This window comes from Nothobranchius furzeri, chromosome 9 (genome assembly GCF_043380555.1).
Source record: "Nothobranchius furzeri strain GRZ-AD chromosome 9, NfurGRZ-RIMD1, whole genome shotgun sequence".
NCBI lineage: Eukaryota > Metazoa > Chordata > Actinopteri > Cyprinodontiformes > Nothobranchiidae > Nothobranchius > Nothobranchius furzeri.
In genome coordinates, this window is record NC_091749.1 from 36,430,829 (window position 1) to 36,446,706 (window position 15,878).

Here is a 15,878-nt window from a genome sequence, read left to right on the forward strand (position 1 = left end):
AATCAGCCATAAATGTCTAAAATGAGCCTATAGTCCTGACAGATTTTCTGAACGTAACCACGTCTACTTCCTACATTCCTCATGTCACTTATTTCATCTAAGTGTGTCTGCAGAAACTCAACTCTGTCCTCCAACTTTATATATCAAAGATTTTTTTAGGAAAAAACTCCTCCACTCACACGGAAAGGATTCAAATGTAACTCTAAATCCCATTTTTTTGTGTGGAGATCTATAAATATGCAAATTGGTCTCTGCCACTATCTCCACAGCACACCTTTAACTCTGTTCCAATACTGTAAATCTACTCTGCATTACACAATAGTAGAAAAGGAACAAGGAGAAAAGCAAACGGTACAAGGTTGCCACCACCATAATGTACCAGAATGATAATGGATTTCACATAAAGGTATCTTTGTCCTCATGTTGGAAATGTAAGAGGAATAGATACCATGCCTACATTTTAAATGAGCTAATAATGTGCTGCTAATATTAGATAAACCCAGTCTCTGTCTTCCATTCTGACCCACCAGTTAACAGGACTGGTTCACTTGAGACTGTTCTTCCAAATGCTTCACCATCCCATTTACTTCTCATTAATTGTCTCAAATGTATGTGCCTGCCTTGTATAATAATTAGCTTATACTGCTACAAGTTCTTCAGCCGTGACCTGTGCACACCGACTCCTGTTTCTGGATCAACTGTGTGCATCCAGGTGTGTTGATATGAAGATGAATCGTGGTCGGGACCTTCAGCTGGTCTCGGTAACGGTTGGACTGATATTCTCGTCATTTTAAATTTTCCTGCAGTAAAAGTGGAGCTCTGAAACTTCAACAGAGTAAAAAAAAAAAATCGGCGGAACTATTTTGTTTAAAGGTAAAACTCATGCCAATCAAGTGCTACAACTACTTTGCATTTTTTCTTCACAATTTCTTTATCCGAACAAAATGATTCAAGTAATTCTGTTCAACAAGCATCCTAAACGTTACACTTTTTTGTTTAATCAATAATAGTTTATTGTGAATTTTGGGATGTGTAAATATTAATATATGTGGTATTGATGATGTGTAAAGGGATACTGAATATTGTAAATGTTGTGTACTGTACTGAACACTAGGTGACAGCAGAACACTGCTAATATATATATATATAGAGGTGTAGTGTAGAGTTCAGAGGGTTACAAGATGAATGTATGCTGTACTAAAGTTCATAAAGTTGCTGTCTGCTTTCAACCAACACCAAAGCATAACAGTAAAAATATGAAATGAGTTTCTTTCTTTTCTTCATGAAGAGCGATTTGTCATGATTAATTTTAATAGTAGTTTTAGTTGTGTTTGGACCACGTAAAAAAGGTTTACATGATCTATTGTGCAGAACAGTGCTGCTAAGTTTTTAATTGGAACTAGAAAAAGGGACCACATTTCTCCAGTGTTGGCTTGTCTTCACTGGCTCCCAGTCTCATACCGGGCACAGTTTAAAATTCAGCTTTTTGTGTTTCAGTTTTTCCAAGGCAGTGCTCCCACCTACTTAGCGGAGCTCTTAATGAAGCATGTTCCCTCAAGGTCATTACTGTCGGCTGACCAGAAATGGCTTATCGTCCCTTGCACCCGATCTAAGACTCGTGATGATTGGGCTTTTCAAGTCTTTGCACCCTCTCTCTGGAACCAGCTCCCACTCACAATCAAATAGTCCCCATCACTGGTAGTTTTTAAGAGCAGGTTGAAGACTCATTTTTATAGGATGGCTTTCTCCTAAAACTTTTGGTTTCTGGTTTTTATTTTCTTTTTTGTTCTTAGCTTTCTTTTAACTAAATAAGTTTAATTTTCTTTTATCTAAATTTGATCTCATTGGCATTTTATTGTTCTCACAAATGTCTATGTTCTTATTTTGTTTATAAGGTTTTTATGACTTACTACTTTTATCTTTGTTACTTTTCTTGTCCAGCGCCTTGGGCCCCCTTTGAGGGTGGTGGAAAGCGCTATATAAATAAACCTTGATTGATTGATTGATTATTGATTGATTGATTGATTGATTGATTGATTGATTGATTGATTGATTGATTGATTGGTCTTGTAGCCCAGGCTCTGCAGTTTTGTTAAGCCTATACTTCTCCGTCAGAAGAGAGACACGCACAGACAGACGGAGATGGCTTGCTCTCTGACTTCTCCGTCTCCTGGGAGTCTTACAAAGCAATTCTCTACCAGGACAACAGAGGGCGTAGTGCTGTTCTGTGGTATCCTGTAATGTACCCGGACCAAGATGGTGCACTTACTATTGTGTTTATATTGTGGGGTATTATTTTTTTTTTTTTTGTATTTCAGAGACTTTTTAACACAGACAAATGTGTCCCTCATTCTTCTCCACCTCTTCATGTGCTCGCCACCTCTAAACCTACGTTAACCGTCATTTTCGTCCATGAATAAAATGCTTGCTGCGTATTTTTTCACTCCTCCAACAATGGGTGAATTAAAAAAATAAAAATAAATGTTCATATTTTTTGCGTTTTTCCAGGAGGTATTCTTGAAGCTGCTCTGTGTCTGCTTCCAGATAACTTCAGCTCTCTTTATGTTTTTGAGGGCACAATGGCGGCGCTGTCACAAGCTTGCGTTCTCCTTCTCGTTGGACAGATGTTTAGACTCCATCCTTGCGAGCCTGCTGAAGATCGCTCGAAAGGACGGATAATGGCGTTGCGTTAATCCGTCCCGACGCAGATGGATTAGGCTTTAGAGGTTCAGCATGATGGTATTTATATAGAGCATAAACTGTGATGCTAAACATTTTTGCCTCCTAATTGGGGGACGCTCAGGCTCAAGCAGTAATTATTTTAACGTGGTTTTTGTTCAAATTAATTAATCGTGATAAACATGTTTAATTCCCACACCTAAAAAATATATAGACAGGCAGGCAGGTAGAGACGGACGGACGGACGGACGGACGGACGGACGGACAGACAGACAGACAGACAGACAGACTGACAGACAGATAGACAGACAGATAGACTGATAGACAGACTGATAGACTGACAGACAGATGATAGATTGATAGATAGATGATAGATTGATAGATAGATGATAGATGATAGAACAAATTTCTTAAACTAAAATTCTAAACAGTTAATTTCAGAGTCATTAAAACTGTTAAACAATTAAGTTTATCTCAATTTCAGCCAAGCAATGATGACTGAAATAACATCTGTTAACTAATGTAGGGGAATTTCAGGAAGAGCAAGCAAGAAAGTGGGAGATTAAGCCAATCAGAGGGATTGAGAGAAATCTCCTGATTAAAATATGTACCGTCACTAGAAAAAATGGGGGGAAAAGAAAAAAGGCATGAATGTGTGGGAAAGACACAGAGAGCAAAGAAACCATGATTTGAAGTTACATCCACTGAAGTAGTTACTCTCAGCAGATTGTAGATTATTACATAATCTTTGCTGAGCTCATAATCATAATCTGTTTCAAAGTACTTAAAAGTAAATCGCATAAATCATTTCTGATTCAGATAAACAATTCCTGAGAAGTCACGATTACAAAACAGTCTTTTGCTCTGCAAGTAAATCTCCACAAGGACACTTGAGGAAGCACATTTAGGATGCAAACGGCTAAGAGGAACACACACACACACCATAAGGCATTACACACTGTGACTGTCAACAAGGCGCAGCCAAGCCCCTCAAATGGTTACGATATAGATTTATGTGCTCTGACACCCCACAGATGGTGAGAATTAGTGAAGGAGGGGGTGCCAGCGAGAGGTCAAGAGAGATGACCTGGCCTTCAGCCTGCCACTTGGGAAACCAAAGCAACAGACATGTGAAGCAAGAGCCCGAACGCAGCCAAAGCAGCTGTTATGGAGGCTAAAAAAAAAGAAAGTGCTCCGGTAAACCGCTTTAATCTCATCACCCTTAGAGATAAACAGCACCGGGAGCAGCTGCAGCAGCACAAATGTGCATGAGAGCAGACTGGCAGGCAGAAAAGCCTCATCGATTTTGACAAAGAGTAGAAAGAGAATTCTGTAAATATGAAGGCACGCAAATCAGATCAAGTAGGTTTCTAAATTTATAATCATTGATTATCATTATTATTATTTTTTTCACTGCTTTGAAACGATTCTGCATTTGAGGCTTCTTGTCTATAAGCCAGGGCTTACCGGTAAATGTGAAAGATGACATTAATGAATCATTTAGCTGAGGATTAAAAGCTAACGAGTGAAGAGACTCTGATTTTTAAACAGCTGACAATAAAGCATCTATGTTTTTTTAGATAAAAACGAGGAGGAATGAGGGGATTTGCTGAGGTGGTGGTTACATATGTCAGACGAAACAAAGAATAAAAACCCCGGAGCTAATAATCCTCTCTAATAAGGACAAAGAATGAGAAGGTCTCACCTGATTGATGTGTTTGAGTTTGTCGATGAGCTGGTTTATAACCGGGTCGTCTCCCTTCACTTTCACTTCAGGATTGGAAACTTGAGCTCGGACTCCATTTCGAACAATACGCAGCGTGTAGCTGTGGGCAAAAGAAAGATGAACATGTTAAAATGTTTTTAAGTTAAATGGAATTAAATCATTAAGTTTGCTTTCTGGTGTGAAAATCTTAAACACAAATTTTTGTACACAGTTTAAACTTTAAGCTAGAGCTCTAACATTTGTCTCAAGGTTTTCTGAGTTAGAAACTTAACCAGTTTCATATTTGACATCACTCTGCAGCCCTCTGCTGGCCAGATACTGCACTTTACATTTTTGTGGTGTGGGTAGGTGTCCTAAGGGGCACTTGATACCTGCTTAAAGTATCTTTCAGAAGTTTTCCCCTTTCAGAAATGATGTATGATTTTTCAGAAATACATAAACGTATTGTGATAAAATGTAAGCAATACCTCATTTTTTATTTACTTATTTTTTTGCTAAGCACGCCCCTTGCCCCGCAGAGCTCCGTGCAATAGGAAACTCAGCGCCGACCAGAACTAACCAATAGCGTTAATCTACCGCTTACGTGCTTCAAAATTAAGGAATACCTCAGCTGATGCAGAGTTAATGAACTTTTCACGGACAAGTAAGTCTCTAAAATATAAATATATTAGAACACAACATGACATGAGAGTAATACTCGTAAAACTATGTGTTTTAGCTCTGTTTGTCAGCTACAGAAAGACCTAAATAAACCAAAAACGTGAAGTCGCCATCTTAAAAAAAACTGAAAAAATTATTTGTGTGATATTCTTGTCAGCCACTAGATGGTGCCATCTAGGGCTGAAACGATTCCTCAATGACTTCAAATAATTCGAGTACAAAAAAGCCTAGAATGAAATTCTCTGCCTCGAGGCTTCGTTTAATTCATGTTTAATTAATTCATGGCTTTGCAATCACCCGGGGTCACGTTTCACCCGGACCAAAATAAGTGACGCACATACACACTGCACTGAATGCACACGCGATTAGAGAATGTTACTTCACTTTCTCTTAAGCCATGGCGGACAACGTGGACCCCGGTGGAGTGTGAAAAAGACAGGAAACGTCAAAGGTGTGGGACCAAGGCGGAAAACGTACTCCAGTGTAAATACCGAACATGGATTTAGCCTACCACAACACCACAGCCTCGATGCTGCAACACCTGACGTCCACATGTAAATGTCACTTCTACGAACGAACTTGGAGTCTCTACAAGATAATGCATTTTAGGCTGTATTTCTATATATTCTGCGGACACTGCGACCTTTTTGTTTGTAGCACTTAGTTTCAGCTCACACCGTACGTCTGGTAGCAACACGTCGGACTTAAAATGTGCTAAAAATAGCAGTTTTTACAACACGTTGGACTTTTTATTGTGTTGTTATTGATGTCTGTTGTCCCTCTGGGTTGCTGCAGAAGGACACAGGTATTTATGATAGTGGCGGAGGAAAACGAAAGAAAGTAAATAAATGTTTTGTGATCTGTATAATTTGACATAACCATGCACGGCAAACATGCTTTATCGACAATCCTTGTTATTGTGTGAGAAAAAAAAGTGTAGAAATTAAAACGGACGTGTGTTAATAGGGAAACAGCTGGCGAGCCATGTTTGCGCATGCGCCTTGAGCGGTTCTGGTGCTGTTTGGGCCGCAGCCGCTCACATTTGTTTACTGTGAAGTAAAGTTGAAGTGCTGAAATTTTGAAAACTAACTTTGAATAAAACTTGAAGAATAACGGGCAATTGCTTGCTCATTTTAAGAGGTCTTTCATATTTTATAACATGCTATTTGATATGGGTTTACAAACACAAAAGGGTAATTCATTAGAGTACTCAAATAATCAATAAAAGATTCGATAGAGTACTCGATTACAAAAATATTCGATAGCTGCAGCCCAAGTGCCATCGGATAACGGAAAGAGACTTATGGCCATTAGCTGTTTTCTGCGCCAGTAGCTAATAAAAGAATAGCAGTTAGCATTTTCAGTTCACCAACCATCAATAAAATACACAAATAGAAGAAGAAAAAGAAGTTTGCTTTTATGTTGGCATCACGGTGGAGGCTAGAAGTAAAAATCAGAGAATTATATCTTTGGAGGTGAAGCAAAGAGCTGAAACCAAAGTGAAAAATGAAGAAGAAGAAGAAGAAGAAGAAGAAGAAGAAGAAGAAGAAAATATCATTTCTATAGCGCCTCTCAAGATAAAAATCACGAGGCGCTTAAATGGCACTGCCTACACTCATTTAGGAAAGCTAATGGAGACTATGAACTCATAGGCCAATGCTTGGTGATCTGGCTTTGTTGCTACTGAACTTGTAAGTATTAATTCATTTTTTGACCAACAGTGTGGATCTTTGGCTTATTTAGTAAGACTCAGCTCTCATTAGTGTTAGCTTGTTGTTAGCGCTAGCTACAGCAGGCTGCTGCAGGGGTGTTTACAACAGTTGTAATTCTACTCCCATCCTATTTAGTGTTACTTTAAAGGGGAACTAGGCAGTTTCAGCGTGCTTTTAGCACCCCCTAGTGTCCGTTTGTAGAACCAAATGCAAACCATATCTTCTCGCTGTGCGTTTGTCTTGTAACTGTCATGTTGAGGGTGGTGGAGATGATGGACCATGTATGGTGGAGAGTTCCAGGAGGCAGGAATGCAGGCACGGATAAAGTAAAAATGGGTTTAATGACAAGATATGGCAGGAACAACTAGAACAACACGACAAACAACAATGATCTGACAAAGACTGGCACAAGGAGGGAGGTATAAATACACAGGGAAATCAGGAACACATGGGCAGGTCAACGAGGGGCAGGTGAGAACAATAAGGGCTAATCAGGGCAGGAGAGGAACACAGTCAGGAAGGCAGGGGCAGATTGTGACAGTAACACTTCAATCTAACAGCTGAAATGTCTCCCCAGCCTTCATTAATTTCTACAGGAGTGATTCATCACTAAATTAAACAAATCAGCCGTGTTCATGATCTAAAACATGTAGGAAATGTGCTTAAACCCTAACCCACTAGGCTAAAATTGTAACTGGGATATTCTGGCCACAGAGGGCAATGGGGCTGGGTGGCCTTTCATTAACCCTGTAAGGGGTCGTTTTAGCACACAATGGCTCAAGAAAATGATTTTAAAATATGAAAAATGTGCAAAGCATCCCATTATTGGAAGCGTGTCTAGCTAAAATGTTTAAAAGAGAATTTATTAAAATGTGACTGTTAAAATACTTTACATGACTTATTGGAATGTCTGATAGCTCTAGTCATGCAATTTCCTTTTTCTGTCTTTGGCAACTTTCTACACCCTTTTTAAATGAAAACACATTTTTGATTTATTTTCTACATTAGTTTGGCCAACATGCTGATCAAGGCTTTTATGTTTGATGTTCTTGCAATTTCTAGCAGCTGATGGGGATGCAAAATTTTGCCAGTGGGAAAATTCTTCACATGTGGGAGAAGCTGATTGAGCTCTTCCAAAGTTATATCTGGAATAAAACTATAAAACTACACGAGTTGAAGACTAAAGATTACAAATGGGAGGTCAGAGCAAAGCAAAGAGAGAGGAATTTAAACTAGTTCTTCCACCGGGAAAAGGAGGTTTTTATTCCACATAAAAAGAATTCATATGGAGGAAAGAAGTAGAAATGGTAAAAATGCCTTTTTTTCACAGAGAAGCAGCTTCAAGAAGATGTTATGAATTCATCAGGACTCATAGGAGAAGGTCTGAAATGTTCAGGATTGAACTGTTGCTGCTGAGTTGCTGTGCATGTTTTATACACATTGCGTGTGATGTCATCAGCTCAGAATGCAACAAACCTAAAGAATTCATGTAGATCACTGGAGATTTCAACCATATAAGTGATTTAAAAAACTCTGCTGAAAATATAAACTACTCAGACATTATGCAGCCACATCAGCATCACATTATTTAAAAAACTTGACAATTTTCTTTGCCTGCAGAAATGGTAAATGGTAAATGGCCTGTATTTGATATAGCACCTTCTAGAGTCCTGGAACCCCCCAAGGCGCTTTACAACACAATCAGTCATTCACCCATTCACACACACATTCACACTCTGATGGTGATGAGCAACAATGTAGCCACAGCTGCCCTGGGGCGCACTGACAGAGGCGAGGCTGCCGAGCACTGACGCCACCGGTCCCTCCGACCACCACCAGCAGGAAACGTGGGTTAAGTGTCTTGCCCAAGGACACAACGACAGCGACTGACTGAGCGGGGCTCGAACCTACAACCTTCCGATTACGGGCCGAGCACTTAACTCCTGTGCCACCGTCGCACAGCAAAATATTTGCCCCACTGCTGTGATGGGGTTTTAAAACATCCCAACCTGGTGATGACTCTGTGAAGCAAATTCAAATTGCTTTTATGTTGGCATCACATCGTTGCTTGCTTTTAATTGCCCCTCGGGGATAAATAAAGTTTTTCTGATTCTGATTCAGAGTGAATGAAATCAAATCTATTATCTCATCTTCCCACCATAAAAAGATGATAAATATTCTGAACTCACTCAAAAGGTGAGGACGTAATCAAGGCTGGATTAACCATATGGGCAACTGGGCAATTGCCCAGGGCTCACGAACTCTAAAGGGCCCAGGACAGGAAGGGCATGAGCAAAATATCTGTAATCTCCCGCTTTACAGGTGCTGGCCAGTAAATTAGAATATCATCAAAAGGTTGAAAATATTTCAGTAATTCCATTCAAAACGTGAAACTTGTACATTATATTCATGCAATGCACACAGACCAATGTATTTCCAATGTTCATTACATTTAAATTTGATATTCATAAGTGACAACTAATGAAAACTCCAAATTTGGTATCTCAAAAAATTAGAATATTCTGAAAAGGCTGAATATAGAAGACACCTGCTGCCACTCTAATCAGCTGATTTACTCAAAACACCTGCAAAGGCCTTTAAAAGGTCCCTCAGTCTTGTTTTGAAGGCACCACAATCATGGAGAAGACTTCTGACTTAACAGCTGTCCAAAAGACAATCATTGACACCTTGCACAAGGAGGGCAAGACACAAAAGGTGATTGCTAAAGAAGCTGGCTGTTCGCAGAGCTCTGTGTCCAAGCACATTAACAGACAGGCGAAGGGACGGAAAAAATGTGGTAGAAAAAAGTGTACAAGCTCTAGGGATAACCGCACCCTGCAGAGAATTGTGACGACAAACCCATTCAAAAATGTGGGGGAGATCCACAAAGAGTGGACTGCAGCTGGAGTCAGCGCTTCAAGAACCACCACGAGGAGACTCATGAAAGACATGGGATTCAGGTGTCGCATTCCGTGTGTCAAGCCACTCTTGAACAAGAAACAGCGCAAGAAGCGTCTCGCCTGGGCCAAGGACAAAAAGGACTGGACTGATGCTGAGTGGTCCAAAGTTATGTTTTCTGATGAAAGCAAGTTCTGCATTTCCTTTGGAAATCAAGGACCCAGAGTCTGGAGGAAGAGCGGAGAAGCACAGAAACCACGTTGCATGAGGTCCAGTGTAAAGTTTCCACCGTCAGTGATGGTGTGGGGTGCCATGTCATCTGCCGGTGTTGGCCCACTCTGTTTCCTGAGGTCCAGGGTCAATGCAGCCGTCTACCAGGAAGTTTTAGAGCACTTCATGCTTCCTGCTGCTGACCAACTTTATGGGGATGCAGACTTCACCTTTCAACAGGACTTGGCACCTGCACACAGTGCCAAAACCACCAGCACCTGGTTCAAGGACCATGGTATCCCTGTCCTTGATTGGCCAGCAAACTCGCCTGACCTTAACCCCATAGAAAATCTATGGGGTATTGTGAAGCGGAGGATGCAATACGCTAGACCCAACAATGCAGAGGAGCTGAAGACGACTATCAGAGCAACCTGGGCTCTCATAACACCTGAGCAGTGCCACAGACTGATCGAGTCCATGCCACGCCGCATTACTGCAGTTATTGAGGCAAAAGGAGCCCCGACTAAGTATTGAGTGCTATACATGCACATTCTTTTCATGTTCATTCTTTTCAGTTGGCCAACATTAGAGAAACAAACATTTTTTCATTGGCCTTTAGAATATTCTAATTTTCTGAGATACCAGATTTGATGTTTTCATTGGTTGTCACCTATAAATATCAAAATTAAACGTAATAAACATCGGAAATACATTGGTCTGTGTGCATTGCATGAATATAATGTACAAGTTTCACGTTTTGAATGGAATTACTGAAATATTTTCAACCTTTTGATGATATTCTAATTTACTGGCCAGCACCTGTATATTAAACTAGGGTGACCATACATCCGGTCTTCCCCGGACATGTCCACTTTTCACTCTCTGTCCGGGGCGTCCCGACTGGGGGTTCTTGTATTGATGAAAATGTCCGGCTTTTCATCCAGGAGCAGGGATCGGATTATGGGGGAGCTGTATATCCTACACATCCAGGGGAGCTGTAAAAAAAATTTCTACTGATATTACATCATTTATGGACTCTTCTGAGAAGAGAGCACAGAGAGCGGCACAGCATGTTGTTGCGCAGAGCTCCAGGCTGCTGCGTCCAGCACACGGTCCATTCTCAAAGTGGCGCAACCAAAAATCTATAATGAACACACGATCGTTCATGTCCGCACATGTTCTCTACTTTCTGTCTTATTTGTGCCTGAAGCGCTCTGCTACTGCGGAGCTCATCACCTGTGCTGCGGTGATTTCACCTCACTGACGCATCGAAACGTGCTCTCTGCTTTGCGGTCAGGAGATCCCTTTGATCTGCTCAAAAGTAACTGATGAGGTGAAAAAGTAAGAATCCAGGCAGCAGTTTTTCTGGAGAATTAAGAGGAGATGCAGGAAGATGAGAGACAGACAGGACAGGAAAATAGTTAAATAAAAACATTCATCCATCCATCATCCATCTTCTGAACCCGCTTGTCCACGCAGGGTCACAGTGGAGCTGGTGCCTATCTCCAGCGGTCAATGGGCAATCAGGCGGGGTACACCCTGGACAGAGAGCCAGTCCATCGCAGGGCATCACAGAGACACACAGGACAAACAATCACGCACACACACACTCACACCTAAGGACAATTTGGACAGAACAATCAACCTAACAGTCATGTTTTTGGACTGTGGGAGGAAGCCGGAGTACCTGGAGAGAACCCACACATGCCCAGGGAGAACATGCAAACTCCATGCAGAAAGACCCCAGGCCGGGAAGAGAACCCAGGACCCTCTTGCCGCAAGGCAACAGCTCTAACCACTGCACCACCGCGCAGCCCAAAAATAGTTAAATAAAAACAAGAAAACAAAGTGTTGAAAAGTAAAATGTAGGTAGATTTATCTCCACTACATGTTTTTACCCGTAGAAAGCCATAAATTATACACATGCAATATTTATACATCTGATACGATTCAGATCACCTTCAAAACTCAGTCACACACCCAGGGCCGTTTCAAGACATTTTTAGGGCCAAGGCAAAATGCCCAACCCCCCCCCCCCCCCCCCAAGTATTGAGTATATTTACTGCATATTACAGTAAAATATTCTGTATGTGACCATATTATGGTGATCCTTGGGTCGTGATGATGGGGCCTTTGAATATTGTTGCCCAGGGTACAACAAAGTGTTAATCTGGCCCTGGACGTAATCCATTTGCAGGGTTAAAGTGGGTTTCTGATGCGTGGAGAACATGAGTAACTGTGAGCATGACTGTGTGAAGGGCATCACTCAAGTTGTTGTTCCACGTATGGTTTTAAAGAACGTACGCATCCAGCCTCGTGTGATGTCTCTTACAAACAGATTCCTTAAACGATAGTGAGTAGAGATTTACTCCGCACAGCTGTTTGTTGCTGTTACAGTTGGGTAATAGGCTTCAGCACAGCTCAAGGACTCCTCGCTCTTTAGCTTCCCTTCAGTCTGTCAGCAGTAATGTCTGTGACCATGGCAGCAGGTGACTGAGCACAATTCACTCACATCTCAACCTCCACCATATAATTTCATCAAACAAGGGGATCAAGGTAAAGTCACTCATTGGTGAAATGTTTTTCTTAGCGGATACAGCTCGTGCTGTTTGTAGTGGTTTGGGCAAGAATGAGCAGATGGGGAGAATCTCAGAGGTGCTGACCTTTTAGATTGAACATCTGAAATGAGAAATTAGACATGATCAGGAAGGCGGATTTTGGTAATAAGTACAAATTAGTTTACACAGTCTGAGAATAGATGAAGAACTTGTAGGACAGAGGACATCTTAATTTATTTCAAAGAGAAGGTGGGTGGTGGAGATCAAACGTAGATAAGGTGATGCTTCTGAGGTAATTCTGAGGGTAATTTCCTGCAAAGCAGAGTCTGCAGACGTGATTGGTTTAAGAAAAACATGGTTGCCATTCGGTGACACCTCAATGCTCCTTTTGTAATTACAGGGTTTTCCTTTTCCTTCTGCAGCCTAGTGCATGAAATAAAAACTTAAACAGTAATGGTTAATGAGTATTATGCAATTTGTTTATTAACATGATTTTTAGCAGGAGAGCCACTTGAGATGAACCATCTTGTTTTTTAAGTGGGTCCTCCATAGAAATGCACAATGATAAGAAGAGACCAAGATAGCAGAAACATTTTCCATGCTAACTTAATATCAATAGCATAAAATAACAAAACAATGAAACATCAAACAAGTCTAATTATTATTATTATTATTTTTTATTTTTTTTTACTATTATAACAGGGAACAGATAAATACTGAGTTAAAGTAAGAGTTACTGTAAATGTATGAATATTAAACCACAAAGAAAGTCAGAAACAGTTAAACCAGCAGGTTCCAGTCCGTTGGAGCTTTGACAGGATAGGATAAACCAGATCCCCAGACTCCTTTCTAAAATGAGGAACCGCAAATGAAATCTGATGAGTTCTGCGAATGTTACCGAAATGGTAAGAGCAAACTGGTTAAATAAGATGTAAAATTACAATAAACACATTTTCATTTATACATTTACATTTATAAATGAAAAGATTATGAGTGATGTCATTTTTTTTACTACTTGAAAAAGATTTTTTTAATAAATTTTACATGACGAAAAGCTTGTGTCAACTACAGATACAGATATCCATTCCACACATGTGGCATTATTACACTATGATGGAAAATAATATAGTAAAGATAACACATCACACAGATAGTAAATGATGTGTTTCGCTGTTGTATAAATATGCCATGAGTTTATTTATTCCTGCTCGAGAGTATGGATGTTTTTTTTATTGAACTTACTTCACCCGCGGGCTTCTGTTACAACATACTAGATGTTCTAGATGAGATTTCCTCTCCTAATCTATAACTGGGCCTTACAGTTTTGGTATTTAGATAGAGATATAATGATACTTTAAAGAGACAGTGTGTAGTTTTTACAATTAATTTCTGGAAATATCCATCAAAATGTTGTTGAAAATGAATGAAATTATTCCCAGTTGTTGAAAAATATTGGCACCTTTGTAACATATAACCATAAAATCAGGTCTAAATTACATGGAAGTGGGTCTCTGGGAGCCATTTTTGATGCCATGTTTCCTTCTACGGAAGCCCATGAGGACAAAATGCATTTACTGATTTGTAACAAACGGTTACAAAACTTTCGTCATTCTTAAACTTTGTTGTTTTACTAATTTACCTCTTCACTTGTTGCCAGAGATGAAAGGGAGTCTGATGTGCTTGGTATTTTGCTAAAGTTTGCACTCCCCAGAGCTTTTTGACCCTAATGGGCGTCCATTGGTAAGGTCTTACTCCAACACAAAAATACTACTTGCTTGCAACAATTTAGGTATCTACTGCCCCCTATCGCCAGCGAAAATACGCACTGTCACTTTAAGCCAGTAATTTTTAAATAATGCAAATTTTACAGACTTTTACATTTAAAATTCAGAATTTTTAAAAAAGTGTTTAATGGTGTTTTAAGATATATTTTACTGCATTACAAGTAATTTTCTGTGGAATTAAATAATTTGAAAGACAACTAAAATAGGGGTATACTTTTGAGTCAGTAATATTCTGGAATCCTCAGAAAAGCATTGCTAACTGCATCTTGGGTTTAAAGCAGGTTGTTTCAGTACGTCTCAAGGCTCTGACTGACTTTTCTGCCATTACACTTTACTTTTCTTCCTTTAAACAACCTGACTTCTAGCGTGCCATCTACGCCGCTGACCGACCCAGACACAAGTGTGAAAGTCAAGGTCTCGTTTGTTCGATGCAGCAGGCGCCTGCGGCTAAAGCGTGATGTGTTGGGAATAAGCTGCACCTGAACCGTGTGTGCTGGAGCTATGATCCGACTGCCTCCAGCTTTGTTTAATCCCCGGACACAAGCGCCGAGATTGAGATTGAATGTGTAAGAACTGGAATCTACAGAGGCACTGCTGGGTCTCACAGAAAAAATATTGTTATTGTTTTCCACTCTCCTCCTATAAATACATAAGTTAACAAATGAGACTAAAATAGCTTACAATGATGCATTTATGTAAATAAAACACTTGTATTTGTCTTGCAAATGAAAGCTTTCATCAAAATTAGATACAAAATTGAAATTGTAAATATAAACATAAACAGATTAAATGTATATGTGGGAAAAATATTTTTTATTTGTTTATTCATTTTTTAATAATAATTTTTCCTATTCAGAGTCACAAAATGTAAAATATTAGATATTTTCTGCATTTATGCAAAAAACAAGACGTTGAAAATGTTTTATTTATTTATTTATTGCCTACACAGTTTTTTACCTTCGTCATTTTTTACATATCTTAAAATACAGCTTGCTGTATCAAAGGCATGAAATCCTTGACAAATATATCCAAACTGTATGTGCTCATTTGGATGCATTTAAATGCACAAGAATATATCAATTTAAATGCACAGACACACACACACACACACACACACACGCACTCAGAGCTCATCTTGCATTCCCTTAGGCCTGGATCCATATTGTCTGAAATGCGTACTATCTGTTGTAATGTGCTGCAGGACACACTGCAACACAAAAGCTCTCAGTGGGTTTTAACACCAGAAAATAAGGATCTCCTCCTTAAAAGGTGTAAGAGATGAAAAACTCTGATCACAGTCATCACAGATTCTTCAAGGTGAGCAAAAAGCACACAGAGCCACCTACAAGAGGATATAAAGCTGCTGAGTGATTGCCTGGGCCTCTGTAGACCAGCAACAGGATAATATAATCCATACCATTCTCCCCAAAGGGATGCTTGGTTTGCAGCTCATTCCAACTGTTTGGCTCATTTTCTGCTTTACAGCCCCAGATTGAAACTTTCAATCATTTTCTCCTTCAGTTTCATCCCCATCTTACTCTGCTATACTATACAGTAAGCGCGGAAGTGTGGAACAAAGAAATCTGAGGCCTCTCTGCCTTCTGCTTTGGCGTCAGCATCAAGCAAGATTAGTGTGTCATAGTAATTTGCT

The 15,878-nt window shown here is 39.9% G+C and overlaps 1 protein-coding gene across 1 annotated transcript in view; it reads right to left on the reverse strand.

Annotated features, from left to right (window-relative positions):
- Positions 1–15,878, reverse strand: part of gpc5a (glypican 5a) — a 209,695-nt gene that overhangs the window by 102,780 nt on the left and 91,037 nt on the right. The window contains exon 8 of the mRNA XM_070554823.1: positions 4,385–4,505. Coding sequence (XP_070410924.1) covers positions 4,385–4,505 — 121 coding nt within the window. The remainder of the gene's footprint in view (positions 1–4,384; positions 4,506–15,878) is intronic.